General features: G+C 41.5%; 1 protein-coding gene across 3 annotated transcripts in view; it reads right to left on the reverse strand.

Moving 5' to 3' along the window:
* Nucleotides 1-22,262, reverse strand: part of med13a (mediator complex subunit 13a) — a 67,922-nt gene that overhangs the window by 37,880 nt on the left and 7,780 nt on the right. For all 3 annotated transcript variants that reach the window (XM_046409810.1, XM_046409811.1, XM_046409809.1), the window contains 2 exons: nucleotides 22,001-22,235; nucleotides 8,944-9,112 (listed from right to left, as the gene is read on the reverse strand). In XM_046409810.1, the coding sequence (XP_046265766.1) occupies nucleotides 8,944-9,112; nucleotides 22,001-22,235 (404 nt within the window). The remainder of the gene's footprint in view (nucleotides 1-8,943; nucleotides 9,113-22,000; nucleotides 22,236-22,262) is intronic.

A 22,262-nucleotide genomic window follows, 5' to 3' on the forward strand; every position in this document is an offset into this window, starting at 1 on the left:
TGACCACTGGGAAACAACAGCGCTGTCTGCTGCCAAAGTAACACAAGCACACAAAAACACAGAGCCCTGAGAGACGCAGCAGCACCGGCTCGAGCACTCAGCTCACACAGGAGAGTAGGTGCTAGAGAAAACACTAGACTGAAACTCTTAAGACCAACACATTCACTTACATGCACTCAGAGCTCTATTACTTTGAATTGATTTCCCTCCCTGTCACAAATGGAGAGGGGGTGAGCCTCTTTATATATGTCAGATTAAACTTGGAAGGGAGAGAGAAATGGAGAGCGATAGAACGACAAGTCCACAGAAAGAGGAGAAATCCGATCCTCTACAAGTCTATCATATTCACGCACAGATACAGCCGCAGCTGCAGCCGAGTAAAGATAATACTCACATAACCCTGACAACAAGTCAGGCTCCAGCTCCCTCCCCCCTTTAGGCTGTATCACACTCAAAAGCAAGCAGACACACACTGACACACACACCCCAGGTTTCCTCTAATACACGTGCTGTCAGCTAAAAAGCAAACTGTTTCAATCTGATACCTTTGCTCTTCTGAAAAAAAAATTGAGCAATTATGCTCATTACCATGTTCACATAATCACTGCATTGTGATGCGACATCTGTTCCTTCTTGCGAAACAGAGGCAGTTAGTACATCACTGCAGTGTGATACACTCTAAATTGTCAAAATATGCACTCCACACAAGACATAATATACGTGGAAACAATTCTATTCCTCGGATGCGCAGCACATGACATCCTCTAAACTTATGGTGGTATGTAAAAAGGATGGAAATTTAAGCCTGTTTTAAGACACATTCACACTGAGTCATTAGGTTATCATGTCCTTAGTGATATGAGTTGTGCTGTTGTAATAATAGAGGTTCATCACCCAGAGCCATGGCCAATTAGTCAGCCTCATCCTGGATTAAAGCTGGGCTTCTGCAGTTAGCCCACAAAGCCAAGACCTACTTTGGCGTTTTTCCTTTCAAATGAGCTGAAACGCTTTTTGGAAATCGTGTTACACTGCAGTTACTGTGGTTTACATTTTTTTTGAAAACCAGCTGCGATGCATTCTACTAGGAAATGAAACTAAATGCCACATGCGTGGGTTTTACGAAACGCTGAGATTAGACTTCAATATCAGGTTAAGAGCTCATGATGCAGGCAAACTTTACTGGACTGATCATTAAGACTCAAAAATCACATACAGTTAAACCTTAGTTTAACTTATTAAGTAATTAATTTCTTTTAATCAAATTAAGACCCATGGTATATTCTCTTCTACTTTTCCAATGACATTAGCTAGCAAGTGGCAACCTCATCCAGTGGATAAGACTGTGAAGCTTTATCCAAGTAAATCAGCTATGCGGGTTGGCCTTAGTACAATGCAATAAAGGCAACTCATCAGAGAAAAGTTTCAAATAAAATTTAAGGTTCAACTTCTCCTGGAGGAGAAACGAGCTGTTCTTTATGCCTCATGCAGTTTGCTTTATGCGAGGGGAAGTTTGCTTGTTGACGCCTTGAAAACATTTGTTACGCTGATCATACTGTCACATCACACTGGACACAACACGGCACTGAAACAAGTGTGTGGCAGGGAGGCAACACAGACTTATTATCAGAACAGCACATTCAGCAGCATATCAGAACTACTACAAGTATTTTTTGTATTAAGCTGTCTCGTTGTATTAACAATACTGGAAAACATGTGTGAAATAGATTACAGACCTCAGTTGAGCTGAGCTGAGCTGTTACAAACTCCAACTCGCTAGTGTACACCGCTTTAACTGCACATACTTCCCTTCGTAGATATTACTTCAAATTAAGCACAAGAAATATTTCTGATAATGCAAGAAATGTCAATTTACTTTTTTATTAACACTGAAAATGAACCACATGCTAAATCAACTGAGCTTTTAAGAAAGAGCATGATAACTGCTAGGAGTAATTTCATTATGAGGTTTCTCCGGAGTTTTCCATGCCCTGTGGTGATATTCTTGTAAACCTTTGAACATTTTTGGCTAGTTCAGGCTACAATGCAGCCACCTTATAATCTACAGCGATGAGATAAAAGGACTAACACCATATAAGGGATTAGCTTTAAATGTGGCCATCTGTCTGAACCTCTGGATTAAAGACAGTACCACAGGATTCGCAGTTACTTAAAAAAAAAAGGGAGAGAGAGGAAGGGAGGGGGCGATGGGGAGGGAGTAATGCCAGACAGATTAACTATGACGACTTCTTTGGCCCTTTGCTTGGCCCCATACTCTGTCTCTGGTCACATGGGAAGATGGGAGGAATGGGAAGAATGCGCACCGCATGGCGGCTGAGGAGGCAGGACGGGTAGCTGAGGGGGAGCAGGGGAAAAGTAAGGACACAGGAGATTCCCTCCATGACAAGTGACTTTTGTCTCTGCTGCTGACACACATATGTGTTTCATCAGTCACAATACATAAATAGACAATGATGTCAGTTAACTTTAGTGATGAGATAAATTATTTGTTCTCTCGGGGCATTAGAAGAAATGAGAAAGGCATTCAGGAGCAGGTATTGGTGGGAAAACCTCACAATAAAGAGTTTTCTAATGGTCTCCTGTTTCTTCACAATACTCTGAACACTGTAAGCATTTTGTTCTCTGAGCACATGAGTCTCATGAGTTATGTTAATCAAGCTTAAATGTTGTAAATGTAAATCAGAGCTCTCATTATTTTGGAAATGTTATACTTTGATCAATATGATACAAAGTCATTATCCATCCATGTCAGCTGACTGATACCAATTCTATAATGAGGAAGGTCTGTTTACTTCTATTATTCAGTCATTTCCTGGATAAATATTGTGTCACCCAGAGCAGTCAACACAAACGATATGGTATGCCTTGAGGCTGACAGGCTATATAGTGAAAATAGATGTATTAGCAGACAGCTTCAAATTGTAGGGTCTTTATAAGGTCAGTGATGCAAAAGACTGCACTGCAAAACTAAAGTGATGCAATAAGAAGTGGACTATTAATAATGTATAATTGCATAACAATTAAAGAATGCTGCATACAAGTGGAAAAAACTGTGGTATTTTCCTTTAAGAGCCATATTTATCTTGTGGACAGGATCTCTCCAGCAACATGATATATCCAGAGCGCCAGGTCACATGGTACCACGGTCCTGTCTCCCTGGAGTTCCTGTTGCTAGAGAGACTGATGAAGTATAGGGAAGCCCAGGGGGTAGAGGGGGGTCGAGTGTTGGGCGCGAGGTGCTGAGCTGTCCTGTACATCGACATCAGCAAGTGTTAGTACTTACGCTCACTACATGCTATACATGCAGTTTTGTCTGGCTGCATTTCTTGTGTCTCATGCCAATAATACTAATGAAAGGCTCGTGTGCCAGCCCCTGCACTGCCCTCGGTGTGGACTGGCTTGCATGCCGATTGTTGACGGGCATGTTTGTGTGCCTGTTTCCCTGTGTGTTTGTGTTATGCTGGGAGCAGGGAGGGGATAAATTTAGCGCTTTAGCCCCAGACTGGAGGCAGTGGCCCTTTATCCTGCACTGTCCTACTTAACAGAGTGCTGCTCTCTGCTTCCGCCTGCCACAGAGCACCACCACTCACACATTCACCTCTCAACATCAGGGTAAAACAACAGAGGAAGAATGTGCTCAGCCACATCAGTGCAGACTGTCGCATGTGTTTATGCAGGCATTGTTATTGTGTAACTGTTTAACATTCATTCATTATGATTCACTTTTGTGATGTGAGTTGATGCACACTGGCCTCATTGCATAACAGTTTGATTTGTTAATGATATTCTCAGTAAGACAACAACAACTAAATGCACATCAGACAACACAGATTTAAATACAGTGGAGTAGTAATCTAACACTCTCCTGATTGCAGCGCAGTTGGAGTACATTGTAGATCTTGTAAATGCTGCTTTTATTACACAGTGCATACCAAGCAGATAAAGAGAAATGAGATCCCTTTTGTCCTGATCAAATTGAAACATCAAAGCAGGCTGGATTTAATGTTGCTCTGAATTTCAGTAATGCAGCCAATTAGGAGCAAGTCAATGAGTTGTCTGCCTTAAGCTGACCAATAGAGCACGAGCATCCCGCTTCACCTTGGAAACACACGATCCCATGGTGCATTTCCCTGCTGCCATGACAACCAAGAGGAGCTCTCCCTTGCTCGTTCCCTCGCTCCCTCCCTCCATCCCTTGTGTTCTCTCCCGCGCTGTCTCCGTTTCCTGAAGCCAGTCTACCTAGCAGCATAAGGTTCACAGAAACAACCAGGCTGCACAACTTGGAGGCGCCTGCACGCCAAACAAAGAGAATTTCTGTCAGCTCTATCAACACATAGTGCTGCATTTACAGTTGGTTTAAAAACACAGGCTTCAATCCATCAACATGCATGGTTTTATTTGAGAAAATATTAGTAAACAGTTAAGTTGTTTTTAATATTTAACATAAATCTTGACATGATTCTTTTTCTTGCAGACTCATAAAAATGTGAGTCTGAAAACATATGGTAATTCTTCATAATGTCTTGATATGAAAGAATGGGAGCAGCTGGAGGCACCAGTATAAGTTATCATTACCAAACATTGTGAAAATTCAGTTTGCTGTTTATTGCTTACCAAACACGTCTGGCTAAAATGAGAGAGGAGGAGGGGGAAGAGAGGGAGAGATGATGTAAGCATTTCAACACAGGCTGAGGTCTGTGGTTGAGGTTATGAGCACTGTCAGCTGGCCACAGCCTCCACCAACTGGAGACTTTGGATGCTGCACATCGCTCATCTGATTATCAGATGGTCAGCCAGCGATGACATTTGATTGAGTGTCCCACAGAAAATGTATACAGCATTTGCATCTTTCACAAATGTTAACGTTCAGTTAAAGTGTGCCACAATGATGCATTCACTTGGAGATTTATTTATTAAAAATTCAATCAGCAACTATTTTGACAATCGATGTGGGCTGTAGCTACCTATTGTTATCAAAATTAATCTGGATTTGTTTTAATTAATTTACTAACAAAAACTTAATTAGCGGATTACAGACAAAAAGTTATATATCACAGTGACCTAAAGCCTGTGATAATAACAAATCAGTTAATAGATTTGTCAATCAAAACAACATAAATTTCCAACTATTTTGGAGAATCAATTTACTGTTTCAGTCATTTTTCAAGTCAAAGTATCAAACATTTGCTGGTTCCAACTTCTTATATATCACTACTTGCTACTTTTCTTTGTTATTTATAATAGTAAATGAAGAGTCTTTGGTTTTGGACTGCTGGCTGGACAAAAAAAAAGAAACTCTGGGGCTCTGGGAAACTGATGTAAATATGCTGAACAGATTTTAAAATTTAATTTTTTTTAAAATTTAATTGTGATTTTTTTAAAAAAAAAATCATATATACTATTAAACTGGACAAGTCTGGATTCTGTACAGGTAATTGCATTTAGTTTTTAGTTTTAGTTATGAAAATCTAAATAATCTCTTTATGCTGTGATAAATTTCAAAAAGCATTTTCAACCATTTTCTGACAGACAAAATGATTCATTAATTAATCAAGCAAATAACGTGCAAATGAATTCATAATGAGAACTGCAGCTTTACATTTATGTGTAACAAGACAGGAATAACCGCCCCAAGCTGGCTATCAGCTTGTGTAATGCTGTTTTGTCGCCAGCTCTCTCCACAACACCTAAACAACCACCCTGGCCCAAATTCTAAACTTAGAAGTACAACATCTCTGACTATGGGAGATCTAATGATGAGTATCACTCATCCTGATGACAAGAACACAGCCCTTAGTAAATTGTGGGGTTTTTTCCTGTTCAAATGTTTGTCTTACTATGACCCTACTCATAGCTTTAAAGAAAACAACTCATTACACAATATATAAATGAGCATTTTTGTGAGCACATAGGAGAAATGCATTTAAAGACATTATTGATTTTCTTTGCCACAAATCCAATTGTGATTTAGGAGAAGAACTAACTAGTGCCTGACCTACATGTCGATGAAAGGCAAACAAGATGCTTAACTAATCAGTTAACTTTTTAATCCCACTCCCTATGGAATCAGCAAGTCGCTGAGAATGATGTACCATCACGCCCCCCATGAGGATAAAGTCTCCCTCTGGGCGAACGCCAGGTTCTCTATGGCAGGAACAGTAGGACAAACTTGACCACCTCCACAGTGACAAGATTTATCAAACACAGGAAAAGCTCTGGACCAATCACTATGAGCTCAGCAGTATTCCTTCCCACAGACACAATAAAACAACATTACTGGAGCCATTTAATAATTATAAACACCACAGCCCTACATCAACAACAGCTCAGGATACGTTTCACTGTCAGAAAAGCAGGTCTGGGAGCAGTGGTGACATCAAAAACACACTAAAGGGGTCTAGTAAATTTCCGTTACAGTTTTGCGGTGCTTTGTTTGTCGAAATCCCAGCGTGGCTGGAGCACAGCGGAACACAGCAAAGGGAGAGGACAAACATCCTTGACAACAACTAAGATTCAGGGTGGTTGCACCACTATTTATAACCTGCCCAGTCTACTCTGTGACAGCAGAGGGGGATGGAGCAAAGGGGAGAGAGAGAAGCAGACACAGACAGAGGGTGGCCTGTGAATTCCAGAGCAGAGGAAAAGACCATTGTTTTTTTCCCCTTGACTGGGGCCCTCTGTGATCAGTGTACTGGGTAAAGAGGCAACAGAGCTAAATACAAGCTGTGAACATAGCTTCAAAGAGAAGTGGCTTGTTCTTCAGTTTTGTTTTTGTCTATTATTCTGCCAGTAAAGTGAAAATCTAACATACTTGACCCGAGAGATAAGAGTCATTGTCTAAGTATACCAGACCCAGAAACAGTCGGCATTAAAGCAGGAAAGCCCGATCTGCCAGCCCACACTGTGGTGATGATAAAGACAAGCTGACAGAAGGTAATATAGTTCTGGTTATTTCTATCCAGGACAGAGCAACTAGCCTGCAAACAAACAAACACACAAGTCTGTGGACACACAGGATTATGTCACTGTGTGGCCTCCGTGGTCACCTGACTGGCAACAACACCAAAACAAGTCCAGAAACAATAACACACTGACACATGCACACACAAAATACAGCTGGGAGTTTGCTACTTAACAGATGCATTTAAAAAAAGAGCTCTGAGACAATAGCTGTGTGTTCAGCATGGAGACAAAGTGACATAGGGAGGGTCGGGGCTGCAGGGCAAAAAGAACTACGGCCATCTTTGCTCCCTAACACGAGTCTCTATCTCTTATCAATAAACCCAGACACCAAGGGCAAGAAATCGAGCTCAGATAGCAAAGAGAAGGTAGAGGATGTTCAAGTTGTGCACAAACACGCTCAGAGAGAGCAGCGATGGGAGACAGAGTGAGTGCTGGCACTCGGGACAAACGGCACCTCTTATTTCACAACTGTAATGTAGCGTACGATAGAGGGATGCCCAGAGCTCATTCACAGGAGTAGGATGGGGGCCCATCCAGATATTTTCTTTTCATAAATCAGTCAGGTTACATGAAGCCTGGTTCATTTACAATCCTTTTCAGGGTTTTTTTTGGTGCAGCCACTGTTAAAAGTGCCCAATTGCTCTCCCTTTAAAAAAAAAAAACAAACAAAAAAAAAAACCTTAACTGCAACATAACCTGCACGTGAGTGACCCGCAAGTTAACTGTAGGGCCAACAATTTCAACTTAATAATATGGTGATGATCAATTTTAATATAATTTAGTGTCATTGTGCAGGGAAGTTGCTGGTGGTTGAAAACTGCTTTTGAACTTTATGTTTTTTTGCTGGAGGGAAAAAAAAATCACTTTATGTACCGATTTAAATGGAGCAGCATGTGAAAACAGCTTTCAGTTTTTTGTTGTTATTTATTTATTTATGTATCCTCACTACAGATGCATTGATTCAATACCCGAACATCAGTATCGGCCTATATTTGTCTTGTTGATCGCTGTCGACTGTGTTTTTCTGTTGTGCTGCATCGATTTCGTACATTCATGAGGTACTGGCTTGTGACAGCCTTGCCATGAGTTTGTAAGGCTGTCTACGAAATGAAAAATCCTCAATGAGAAGGTAGTTGTATAACAGGCTGAAGAGGGCTTCCGAAGCACTTACTTTTCAAAAAAGCTCCTTTTCATTTGAAAGAAAGTAATATTAAAGGCTGTTTCATAACTTTGTATGATTTAAATTGGAAGATACTATAGTGAAGGCTTGAATGATTTTAAAACAGTTATGTTTTTTATAACGTCTTAGTATTCCTCTCATAAAAAGGGAAATAAATAATAACAAAATCTATATAAACAACAAAAAAATGAATATCATAAGCTACTGACCAAATTCTTACTTTAAACATTGGTGCTTACACAGAATTTCACAATCAGTGTAACTCCATCCTTACTTGAGGACTAAGCGTGCACTGTGTGCCTGAGTGTTAAAGAAAGAACACAAATATGATAAAGATTGTACTGGACTCAGTATCATAAGATACTTAAATCGAGATGAGCCGCATATAAACCGCGAGCATAAAATCCCTGGCACAACAGATGTCATTTCACATCTGCCTCCTAATAAGCAGCCGTATAAATATATATATATATATATATTTGTGCTGTCCAGTGGGAACAGAACTCCGCACCATGGAAGTGTGGGTTCAATAGCCTACACACTCCACTACACACAAAATCTGTGAACCTCGTGTCTGATGGAGCAGTGCTCAGCCTGAGCTGCACCAGACCATATCACAGCCGAGCATCAAGAGACATAACAGGTCTAAAAGGGCAACAGTAAGAGGAAAAAAAAAGCCATGAAAATAGCCGTTTCCAGATTGCAGGTGCATAAACAGGGCGCCGTCACAATCTAGAGACAACGCACATAAGAATTCAGCAGAACGAGTTTTGCCAACGTACCTCTTGTTGATGGGCTTCTCATCCTTCTCGTATGGTTTCACAAACCACTTGCCGATGCGAACGAAGCTGCGATTCATGAGGCAGCGCTCCAGCAAGTTGTGGATGGCTTTGAACAGCAGCGTGCGACATTCGTAGGAAAGGCCGTTCTCCCATAGTCCATCATCCTCGGCTGGAAAGGAAAGAGTGACACAAAAAAATTGAAAGGAGGATAGAGATTTTTTTCCCATTTTTTTTTCATTTTTGAGAACTATCCGGGACAAACTATCTCAATCGTGGCTGCGGAAACACTCAATTTATACAAGTATTCAAGTACAGCAAAATGTTGCATGTTGTTGCTGCGGCTGGTAAAAGTGAGCCATAAAAGCAGCCTTACACCTGGCATGGCACAGTCACTTGGTATATTCATCAATGTTTAGATTAAGCATGGCAGCACCACCTATCACCATTATCAAGCTTTGATGTTAAAAAATATTTCTTTTCTTCTTCTTCTTTTTTTTTTTTTTTTAATAAATGTAAAAACTGACTTACAACAGATTTCTTAACTGGTGTTTAAAAATACATACAAACAGCAAGACAAAACAAACACTACAATCACAAAAGATTTTGTTTTCCATTTTGATGAAGGCCCTTCAGTTTGACAAACTTACTTAACTCCAACACAGAAAGGTAACTATACTGTGTTTCTGAGAATCAATACAGTATCACAAAACATCACGTTAAAGGAGCACAGCTTCACAGTGACATACTCACAGACTAAAAACATTCACTGAGTTCAGTCCTATGAATATGAACATTATGAAACACCTTGCAAATCCAGTCTGACAAACTTTCTAATAAACATAGCTGTAGCTGTAAGCAACTATGTTTCTAATCAAACACACAGGTGACAAAGACAAGGATCTTGTGCCTTCACTTGTGAGAATAATCACGGAGGGAGAAGTGTGACAGGTTTACTCTCCGGTAATCTCGTAAGTGTGACAAGCCATTTCAAAAGAACCTGCCAGTTAACGCTGGACACCTTGATACAGAAATTGCACATTTCCTGGAATGCAAAAACAGCAGGTCATATCTGAAGTGAAAATCATACCACAAAACGACAGCACACAGGCAGTGTAAATGCAAATAGTACTGTTCTCACTGAGACAGACAGACAGAGAGACAGAGAGGTTAAGTAGAAACCTGCTGCTGCCTGCTTTTAGGCTGTGAAGGTTTCAGGTGCTTTCTGCTCCTCCCAACACCGAGTTTTAATACCAGGGTTTAGAGGTGTAATGCTTCACAAAGTCACATTTCAATAGCAACCTGGTTTTGTTTTCGGTACAGTGGAAAAACCCAAAATTGTATTTCTCCCTGTTGGGTGCATTCATTTTTACAGCAAAATGCTTCCTCAGTAATGTGGAACTGAACTGTCTATGTGCTTTAAATCCGTGTGCACATGTGGAAACACACTGTGGCTCACACACTTTGAGCATACTGTGCATAAATATCATGTCTTCTACAAAACTGATTATGTTAACATACCTCCTGTGATAAACACTATGAGTAACGTCTCTCCCACGGTCGTTGTTGTTTTAGTGAGTCACAGCATGAACACCACAGGGGAAAAGGACTCAGAACCCTCAGTCTGTTTCAGCCTCCCTCCACTTAGGCCTGTCATGATAACTACTTTTGTTGGACGATATATTCTCCAAGAAATAACTGCGATAAACCACACTATTTTCAGACCATTTGGGGGTCATAATGAATGAACAGAATAATAATGCAAGTAGTACCTTTAAAAAGGGCAATCAACTTTTAATCCTCAATAACATAATATAATATATATGACATATATCTATAATATGTGCAATAAAATGAATAAGATTTGTACTATAATTGTAACAGGCCCACCTCCACATATACGGGCTGCAAAAACCAAACTAGAATGGCTTGCTAACACACTCTCAAGAAAAACACGCACTTTTCTGTTCTACACCTTCAAAGAGTTAGACTGTGATCAGACTGTTTCAGGCTCACAGGACTCTAATTATTTGGTTCATATGGCGCACCATACCCAAACAAGCCACATATCAGACTCAATGTCCTGTACCAAGTTGTTCAGGATGAATAAATGTACCGTTACACCCATATCAGCATTGCTTTCTGAATCACATTCTTCGCTGGCCTGAATGCTGGTCTAATCTCATTAACAGCCACTGCTCACATCTTACAGCACTTAAGCTGCTTTCAGTCAAGTCTCCAGCAAACATCTCACCAAGTGTGCCGTCTCTGCCTGAGTACAGATGAAATAAATACATCGGGTGTGACCCACCCTTCGTGTCACTTTGGCAAGCAATGGGGAGGGACAAGCCTGCCGAAAAGCAAGTTAATCAAAATTTATTGAATTATTAAGTGAACCCTTGGCTCACTGTTGGTTAATATACTCTAATTTTAAATGATTCCAAAGCTATCAAAATAGGAAATTACACTGATTCCCTTGCTTAAATAAGAGAGACAGCAGGGCCCTGTGGCAGCCTGGCAGGTTTGAAAAGCTGATTTAAGATGAGATGCTTTCTGTGCTTTTCATGAGTTGAAGCCAACAGAAAGCTATATCGCATGAATGCGCTTCCAAACATCTGCTTGAAAAATGTAAAAGATTTCAAAAGAAAAAAGTATCCCCACGCCATCAAATCCACTTTCAAATGCCACGGCTCTACTAGACAAGGAAAGTTCAGCTAGCCTTTAAAACATTATATCCAACCAAAGGAAAACAACCTCAGGCTAGCTTCCAAGTAAATGCTCGATGATTTTGAGAGCAACAAACTAATACATCAGGTGCACACATATCTTGAGGGATAAGATCAGGAACACAGAAAAGCAGGGCAAAGGCAGGAAAAAGGCAGGAAAACAGCAATTTCCTATTAAAAATTAAGAAATAAAAAAAAAGGAAGTCAACAACAGTGTAAAGCCATTTAATTTCTAGAAAATGTGGATGTAACATGCACGGGATTAAGGACAATTTTTCACCAAGTCTGCACTGAGTGATTTAGCAGCTGTCCTGGCCATCCTGAGAGGCACGGCAGGCAAGAGGGCAAAAAGTCAACAAGAAAAGAAAGCCAACCCACTGAGGCACTGACAGCAGATTAAGAGAAAAGACAGGGAGAAAAAAAAAAGAAAACGAAACAGAATTTAGGTCAAAATCTAACGCTGAAGAGATCAGAGCGACTGAACTTAAAGTCCCCATTACACTGGCTTTGTGTTTTTACACTGAACCAAACAATGCCTGCAAAACGCCGCCCCAGTGTGTGATTTTAGATAGTGTGCTGGCATTCCGGAAGAAAGAGGCGTGTCGTGTAACACAACAGCACATGTCCCGTCCTGATGTCTCACCGTTTCTTTCACAGACTTCAATTCAGCTCTGTTGCTACCTTCGCTGTCAACTTAAAGGCAGAACAACAATGTCCATACAATGTGTGTTTACACCATTTATACAGGACAACCAGGCAGAATAATAGCACAAAATGCTTACCATGAAGAGACTCTGTAAAAGGAACATAGGGCAAGATAAAGATCGACCCAGCTTGTATTCTGCAGTTCAACCTGCCGTCCTACTTGAGCCTTCGGTGATGTGATGGCTCTTCTGTAAAACTGGCAGAAAGCACCCTACACCTACTTTCATATCAACCGCCATGGCAAACACATCTGTTTTCTTCTGCCAAGCTCACATCTGCCTTCTCCTCTCTGTCGCCTGTTCCTCCTCAGTCTCTCCCTCGAGCGCCGGGCAGCTCTAAAGCAGACGTCTGGTTTACATCAAGTGTTCCTAACGACCTGATGTTCATCATGCAATGCCTGCTGCAAACACTCCCTTACTAGCAGTCAAAATCTAGCGCCCATTCCGATGTAAACAATGTGACGCTAACTCTCTAAAACTGGCAACACAACTTTTTTTTTCTCTCTCTCTTATTACTATTATTTTCAAAACAGGGCCGAACACCCAGGGCAGGAGTGACTCTGTACTGTGGGACAGAACGGGCTTGGCTTTGACATTTTTAATAGAGGAATCCCCGTAACAGATGCCTCTGGACCCAACCTGCTCAAACCACAGGGTAAAAACTAAAACAAACAAATAAAAATTAAATTAATAACAGTTAAATGTCATCAAATCCCTGAACATTTTTGTTTTCTCTGGTTTTGTCACATCCTTGAGCGAACAGCATCAGCTTTCTTTGGGACAAAAGCAAGAACAGGAGCATCAGCTCTCAACATTACTTCACATTAATAAACATTTGAAAACAGAATCTCCCTCTGAAGGGAGAGCCACTTTTCACTACTGAAAGATACTCAGCAGATATAGTCAAGTGAGAAGGAGTGGGTCATAATTTGTAACAGAGCGTTGTGACACTTGTTTCAAGTAGAGAGAACTGTAAGCTGCAAACTAGCAAAACATCACATAGAACTATTCCACAAAGCTTATTGTCCAGTCTTATTCAGTAGTGAACACTATGGCAACTCATAATTATTTTCATTATCCATCATTCTGACAACTATTTTCTTGATTAAGTGATTAACCGTTGTGTCAATAAAATGTCAGAAAACAGTGATAAATGTCAATCATAATAATCCAGAGGTTTTCAAATTGCTCATTTTATTTTGCCAACAGTCCAAAATATGCTGTTCAGTTTACCACTATATAAGACAGAAAAAAGCATCAAGTCCTATTTTCACAAGTGAAAACAGTGAATGTTTGGCATTTTTGGCAATTAATTAACAAAATAACTGTCAATTTATTTTCAGTCAATCTACTAATGTTTCGGCTCTGTTGACAGTGTGCAGTAAGGTTAACATTCCGCAGGGCTGCCTACCTTTGCCTTGTGTGCTTAACTGCTTAAGTAAGAAACACTCTGGGTAGACTTTGGTTTTCCATGGCGGTTGGGACTTTTCTCTTATATCTGTGACCCAAAATCCCAGCTTGGTGACTGTTTAGTGAGTGCACATGGGCCGGGAGAGCGCGGGGAATGGTGCGGGCTGGTCAGCGCACAGGACGAAAGATGAGTGGCCTCATTTAAACAAAGATTTATGAGCTCAGCTGATGGCTGGGACACTTTCATGTCTCTCCCTCCTGTGCAGCAGGCCCAGATGAGCTGACCTTTGTAAGAGCTCTTAAGCGGGTGGCACAGCAGCTCAATTAAGAATACTCGCATCTACCTTGAGCAAGCAATAAAAACACCTTTTGAAACAAAAGCGCACAACGCCTTTCCTATACCGCTGAGATTCAACACGGGACCAGTGCTCTGCTTACACACCTACGTATCACAAAAAAGGGATGAGTATTTTCTGAGGTCTATGTAAACTGCTAAGAAAGTTATGGAATTTAGTAAAAGCTGAGGAAATATTTACTGCAGCCCCCACAGCTGCTCGTCTGTGTATAAGCAATTAGAGCAGCAGTCGGTCATTAAACAGCAAGATTAATGCTTTGTGATCGACTGTGCTCAGGGGGATTCTACCAAGCCTGGCCAGAAGTTTTTCTCCTCTGCTCCTTATCTGCAAGGAAAGCGAGAGAACCAATGGTGCTCTGTAAAGTCTCCATTACTAATTAATGAATATTTCTCAAGCAGAGAGGGAAAAGAGAGACGGATAGAGAGAGAAGAGAGGGAGACTGCACCCATGGGCCAGAGCTGCATGCATGGCCGAGTCCCTGCGCTGTGCCAGTCAATGGAGATCCATCAGAGAGAGTGAGAGAGGGAGATGGAGCAGGAGGAAAAGAGGAAAGCGGAGGGTGGTTCACAAGCAGGAGATTAGCCCTGGAAAATTGATCCCTGAGCACAAAAGCCATCGGCCTCCTTTACTTTTTCCTCATAAGAGAGCTGGTCTGGGTTCATCTATTCATCATTCCCTGTGTTGCACAGTGAACTTTAGACCTAGCTTCGAAGGAAAAACGAGAAAGCAAAATAATTCCTAAGCCAAGGTTAACCACATGTATCACTGACCAATTATCTTTATCTATCAGCGCCACCCAAACAAAGCTCAGTTTGAGAGCATTTCCAGTGTTTCCAAAATACAGCTTTCACAGTATTAACAGAATGTTTGAATGTTGTTCCAGAAAGCAATGTTTTCTGCCACAGTTCTGCATTCTAAGTCAGTTTCTTAATTAGTTTTAGCCATCACCAAGACTTCAAGGCTGAGACTCTTCATTGTCCACTTTAAAGCTTTTGGAAGCCCTTTGACCATTTTTACAGCTGAAGAGCGGAGATTTCAAAAATTCAGTTTTGACTTTCACATGCTGTCCAAGTCAATAACATTTGGAAATTCTAAAAAGTGAATAGCATTTCTTCTTTCTGAATCCTTGCCTGGGGCATCCACTGGGCTGCAGTGCATACAATGGGTCTTACATCGCCATGGGCCTGAATCTGTATCACATTCATTTGTGTGTGTGTGTGTGTGTGTGTGTGTGTGTGTGTGAGATCGCTTCTATCCTTATTCAATACAGCAAATGCCATACCCATCTTTAAAACAGCACGGCAAGTCAGAGTCAGACAACTCCATAACTGATGGCTTGACATTTTGCTGTAAGAACATGGCTCTGAAATAGACAAATATGATTCTACATTTTCAGATTGTGGAAATTTGTCAAGTCATAAAGATTAAAATCACCATTCAAGTTTCTCGGTGCAGAGAAGTGGGACTGATGGGCTTCAGGCTGGTGGAAACAAGCACTTCTAAAACATAGAATCAAATTGGAGATGCCCCGATAGCATTTCTGTTCTCTTTTTAATACCAGTGCTGATAACTGAAATCTGATACCAGTGTGTTCAAAAAAACATACATATTATGATTTATTGAACTTAATGAAACTGGTTCTTTAAAATCACTTCTATCCAACTCAAATTACATAAACAAAAACTCTCAAAATGAAGTCTAACAAGTGCAACACATATTCCATACAACCAATAAATCAAACTGCTGAGTAATTTCAAAAGGGCACTTGTCCAAGACTAAATAGTAACTTAAAGGAACAGATCACCCAATAAGGTAAACTTGTGTTTTCTCCAAGGTTGATGTCAGCAAATAACAGTAATGTTACGTTGACATGATAGCTTGCAGTTCATCTCTCTCTAGTGCGTTTGTCTTGTTGAGCTGACCAGTGCATCTCTTGGTCTGTCCATCTGTTATCTGCTTGCTAGCTGCTTCCAGCACTGTGCTCTATAACTTTGTGGCTGCAAAAGCAAGACTGAAACACAACTGTTTCTACAATAAACGCCAACGGGAAACAGTATAAAGTACAGGTTGGAAAATGTGTGAACATATACATATATGAGCGAGTATGAAATCAAATTCAAGCTTTCCAGCAGCAAATTCAGTGGGGATAAGCCATCAAAACATTACAGGCCATGGGCATGATGATTATAGGCACACAAAATTTTAAAACAAGACAATAATCATCTAGTCTAGTCAAGGTTTAGTTCCAACTAAATCATATCTGGAAACCATGAAAGCACTAACCAGCCCAGCTAGAGGACACCGAGGTATGCAGATTTTGTAAATTCTAGCTGATCTCGTCAAGGAGCGCAACTACATGAGTTCAAGCTCATAAATCCAGTTCGGACAAGGTGCAGGCAGGACCCTCTTAGCTTAGTGCAGGAGTCTTCAACGCGTTGCTCGCAAGCTACCAGTAGCTCATCGTCCCTGTCCAAGTAGCTCGCCAAAGGGCCAATTTAGAATACATAAATTTGAAAATTTAACTGACTTTTTGCAAAAGCCCCACCCCCCCTAAGTTACTGGTGCTAGCCCATAGAGCTTCTTGACACCAATGGAGTGTCAACACAGTCTCATGGACTGTGACTCTGCGACTCTTCTCGAGGATGACAGATTCTGGGTACCTACTGTCTGACTTCTGCAGCTAAATTTATGTCCAATCAAAATTCACAGTTGTCCCGCCCCCTTCCAACACAAAATGATTATTTGCCAATTAGCTGTCAATCAAAAAGTTGTGCTGCTGTCAATCTTGATGAGTCAGTGGTGATGTGAGATGAGCAGGAGTTTATGATGTCGATAGGTGTCCAAGCCAACAAGTGGATTAAAACCTACCATTTTCACCAAGAGTGGGAGACCCAGAGAATTTTGTTTTACAAATGTTAATGACAAGTGTGTGTGTCAGATCTGTGGTGCCAGCATGTTGGTCGGTAAAAGGTGTAATGTGGCGCGCCATTTCACCAAAGTCCACTTTTTGCGGGGCTTTCCTTATTTTGTAAAAGTAGCTCTCGGGGGGAAAAAAGGTTGGAGACCCCTGGCTTAGTGGTTACAGTGGCAGGTACAGTACAAGGATAATGGCTTGATCAATAAAGTCTTATCAAAACAATTTGGGCTCTCAAGGCTTCCACAGACTTGGTTTACACCCGGCGAGCTGTATGGCCCTTCCAGTCATTTTAGAGTGCTGCAATTCTCTTTTGCTGTGAAGCTCCAGAAATGTTTTGTGGACTCAGAAACTTTCCATCTGCGTGGGTATGAGTAGACAATGACAGAATTTTCATTTTTGGGTGATCTGTCTCTTTAAACCAACTGCATGCCAGGAAGACTTTTTTGCATTTCTAAATGCATTTTTTTTATTTGGAGTCACACACACTTGGCAATTTAATCTGAGTTTATGATCCTCCATAAATTTTATTTTAGATTTAGAAATTCTGATGTTTTTTTTTCTTTTTCACAAAAACTCCATGCACCCTTGTTTTCAGACACACACTAACAAACGCTATACAAACTAGTTCTTTTCCAGCACAAACCAACCCTCAGGATACAACATGCCAATAACTTTGTTTTTCCCAGGCATCAACAATGTCTGTTTTACACAAACTCACAAACAGCAGATCAGATCTTTCACCTAGGTCATTTGGCTCATCATACAGTCATTGCAAAGACAACAAAAATCCACAGTACTGAAAAAAAAAAAATTCCAACAGATGTTTTGGTATTTTGAATGCTCTGAATATTTTGACAAACAACAAACATCTGCATTCTGCTATGCTTCAAACAGATCATCTCTCACAAACATGAAGGCAGTTCAATAATATTCAAGGAGCGAGATCTTCACAGAGGACACGGAAAAATAGTCTGTCCAGTAAAACAGTGAAACCTTCAGTCAACACAGCCCTCACAGACTACTGAAATATGCCCTTTGGAACTGGGGATTCTGCCCTGAGGTGCAAGGCAGGATTGCTTTTATTTCAGCCTTGATTCACAAGCACAGAGGAGAGTAGTCAAACAAGAACAAAAAAATAATCCTATGAACTTAGCAAAGTTCCAAGAATTACTGCACACCAGTAAAAACAACTGTCAGAATATCATTGTGGAAAACAAGCTCACAAGTGCTGTTAAAATAAGCTTTTCTTCCCTTGATCACAGGATGAATCCCAAACAATGCGTTCATCGTCAACTGGTGGAGGAGACAGACATTTAAATGCAAACCTCTTGTTCCCTCCCCCAACATTTCTCTCTCTTGTTCTCTAGACATCTGACCCCACACCCAGTAATGAATAAATGTGTGAGCTCCAGGGAGCATGGTGGAGAGGGCTTGCTGATAATTTGCTCTGGACAGCAGATGACTGTCTCTTTATTTTAACCTTCTCCTCAACAACTAATAATCATAGCCTTGCTGTACTAAGGGAGGACCATGCATGGAAAGATGTTCCACATACTTCCAAAATAATTACACCTAAATTAAACATATTCATTAAAGCAGACATTTCTCAAAACCTCTCATTTTGGAGTAAATCAGAAAGGTAAAGAATGACTGCTGTGTGAAGCACAACAGTCTCAAGCTGCATGCAGCTAAGGGAACAGTGACCTGAGAAAATCAAGGGGGAAACATGGAGCCAGGCTGCCAGCAGTGGAAGCCCCAGAGGGACTCTGTCGGTCAGGGGAAGTACAGGAGGACCAGGACAGACTAAAAAGAACTTAAAAGAAATGTACCATGGAGCAATTACTCTCACAGACCAACATCCATTCCTAATTTCTATGCAAGAAAAAAAAATAATCACTGGGTCTTTGAGGAGAGGAAAAGGCAGCCATTTATCTTTGGCTTTTGATACTCCTGGTCAGGACATTCCTCCAGCTTCTGAGGGGAGAGGATGATGAAGAGAGCAAGGCATTTGCATAAGAATAAATGCCTATACTGAACCACTGGGGGGAGGGGTGTTAAATTCAGCAACGGCATTTACTTGTTGGGAATAATTTCTGTGCATGGCCACGGGAAGATTAGAATTGGTTTTCTCGTTGTGTTGGTAGAGCAAGGCGGGTTGTCCAACAGTGTAGGCAAGGGGCTTGGTGGTTACCCTTACATTCCTACAATAGTGATTAAGTGTCAGGCGCTAAAAGATCCCTCAAGTTTTCCGCCCTTCACTACTCTCATCTCTATGGCTCACTCCTTCTCCCCTCACCTCCCTGGAGAGAAGGGATTACTGGCACACTGGTATACAGAAATGGCACTTGCTCAAAATTAAAAGACTTTCACAGGCCACTAATCTAATGAGGGTTGAGGGGGTGGGGGGAAGGGGGTAGTGAGGAAGTGCCGTTTCAGCTTGCTGAAATGAAAGGAAAAAATGGGATTTTCGTGTTTACCACCAACATAGCACTAAAGACTAAAAAGAGGCTGAAAAGTAAACACAAAAAGAAAATAAAGCTTTCTAGAATTCCCAAGACAGGACAGGACCAAAGGCAAACAAATCCATCGAACTAGTTGGGGAAAAAAGTATGTGGTGCAGTTAAAAAGCGACAACAGTTGTGACAGCCCATCACGGATTGGGTCGTGCCGTCGTCTGCCCTGCCAACACTAGCTAGTGTTTGTCAGTTCATGCCTCCACAGGCAGAGGACCCAGGAGAGTCCACAGCAGCCTGTCAATCATCATTCTCACACACGCCAACACTCTGCCAAAGCAGTGATATTCAATAACAGTACTCAAGTCCAAGGCTACCTTAAAATTATTTTATTCTATCAGCATTTGCAGGATCTCTGCAATACACCCGTAAGCTGCCAATAAACCTCCACAGGTTAATATATACAGGTAAAGCCACCTAGACAGACGTCCTGACATTCCTTCACACCCGTTTCAGCTGTGTGATCAGTTCTCAGCACACACCATCCTGAACACATTGATCGGCAGCTGCAGATCGGGGGATGGGAGAGAGAGGAAAAGAGAGAAAAGCCCTCTGACTGACTTAAGATCCATCTACAGGGGCTGCTCTACTTCATTACATTGCCTAAGTCCCACAGCAGCTACATGAGGGGAAAAGACTCAAGGAGAAGGAGAAGAAAGACATCTTCCACTAGAGAGAAGGAAACAGCAGCTTCCAAAACAGGAAACATGGCTTAAATCACCCATCTGGGAACCATTCACACCAAGACACAGTTGAGTCAGGGTGCATGATCACTTGAGCAATACAAAAAGGGGTGAATGTGAAAAATCTCATCAAGTGTCCAAGATGTATGTCTTTGTGACTGTCCACATGAAGATAACTCTCAAAAGGAACAGATGCCCTCTAGATGCCATGTTTTATCTGCAAGTCAAGGAAGACATCTGAAACAAGGCACTGAAGGAGTTCAACAAAACCAAAACATCTGCTCAATATTCAATTATCTAATGTCAAGTCTATTGACTTGATCCATCTATGATCCAAGTTCTCTAATTTCTATTTCCTGAAACACTTGAAATATCACATTTAATCTTAAACCAGTGCAAGAACACAGCATCAATTCAAACATTTTCCAAATATAGATTCTCCATACGATCCCCTCCTACTTGAAACGTAACACACTCCATTAGATGGTCTGAGCCAGACGCTTGAGGTAATTACCAAGACCCGTTAGGCCTGAATGAGCTGCCCATCATAGCCTTCAGCTCCCATTTTGAGTCCACTTCAGGCACAATGTCCCATAATGAAGGAGGGTCACAGACGGGTTGTGCTTGGCTCAGACTCCAAACTTCAATCTACATGGCAGAGAGCATGAATAAAGATGGCCTTTTCCATCTTCCACCTCTAATGTTACGTTACTGAAGAGGGAACAGAACGAAGTGGGGGGTGGATGCATTTGCCTCGTTTCTGCATGACTGCTCCGGCATGCTGCGTCTCTCTCAAGTTATAATCGGGCTGAGCTCAGTTTCCTATACCTTCCTCTTATCCTGATCATCCTCTGTGGAACAGCCTGATGCGACTTGAACTTGTTCTACTGAAAATTTATAATAAATAGAAAAAGTACAAGGTGCTGCTTCATCCGGTGCAGGGCAATGGTTACTTAGATATGACGCTCGTCTCTCAAACACACATGCAGTAATGAGACAGCGTGATGCCCAGCATCTCCAGAGAGAGGGAGTCGCCCTGCAGGTGTTGGCACTACCAACCTGCTTGGTGAGATTATCAGTTAGAAGAGGGTAAGAGGGAGCATATGCGAGGTATCAGATCACACAGATTTTAACACTTCCCCAAGGCTCTCACGCAAAGGGTCTCTCCCCGGTGCCTACCTGACAATCAACCAGTGAAATCTGTATCATTTTTCATTGTACAACCAATAACTTATCTTGACATGGTGATCGATGTTCAAGTGCTTCTTTTACAAAAGCTGCGAGCCCTCCACACTTCCAGCTATCTTTTACAGCCATCATTCTTTTAGCTGTACAACCTTGAATGAATCCAACAAAAGGTGTCTTGGTAATGAGAGTGAATTTAATGTTCAGAGATGATTTTTCTAACCAGAGCAGTGACTCACAGATTTTGAACAACTGCCCCCTTTCGCATCTTTTTAATCATCTAATTTGATAAAATAAGAAGAAAGGCTTTCATGCAGCAGCTGGGTAAATAATCTAAAATTTCAACTTAAAGTAACACCTCTGTGTCAGACAGGCACTCTTCTTCTCCCGTTGAAGTGAATCAGTGAATCCCTACCAGCACCCTGGGTGTTGTTCAGTAGCTGACCCCGACCTCTGATCTCCACTGTAGTCAGAAGTCAGCAAAAAAAGGAAGTACCTGCACAGCTTAAACATGCATATTTTTTTCAACATGATATGCCCTTATATGCATGCAAATGAACCCCTACCTGCAAGCTCGTGGTGGATCAAATCGGCAAAGTTGGGGTCGTCCCCCCACCAGAAGAGCCAAAGCTCCCTCCGGCCCTGCCGCTGGCTGCGCCGCCATACGCTTAGCACGTCTGCCTTTAGGCAGCGGCTGAAGCTGCATAGGATGGGGTCCTCTTCTGTCACTGGGAAAAGGATGGGTGCAGAGGTGGGACCCTGCCACACAAACCTCTTCCATTTGATCCCTGTCAAGTCAGCCTGCAAGGAGAGAGAGAAAGACTGTTA

The sequence above is a fragment of the Scatophagus argus genome, chromosome 14 (assembly GCF_020382885.2).
Source record: "Scatophagus argus isolate fScaArg1 chromosome 14, fScaArg1.pri, whole genome shotgun sequence".
Lineage (NCBI taxonomy): Eukaryota > Metazoa > Chordata > Actinopteri > Scatophagidae > Scatophagus > Scatophagus argus.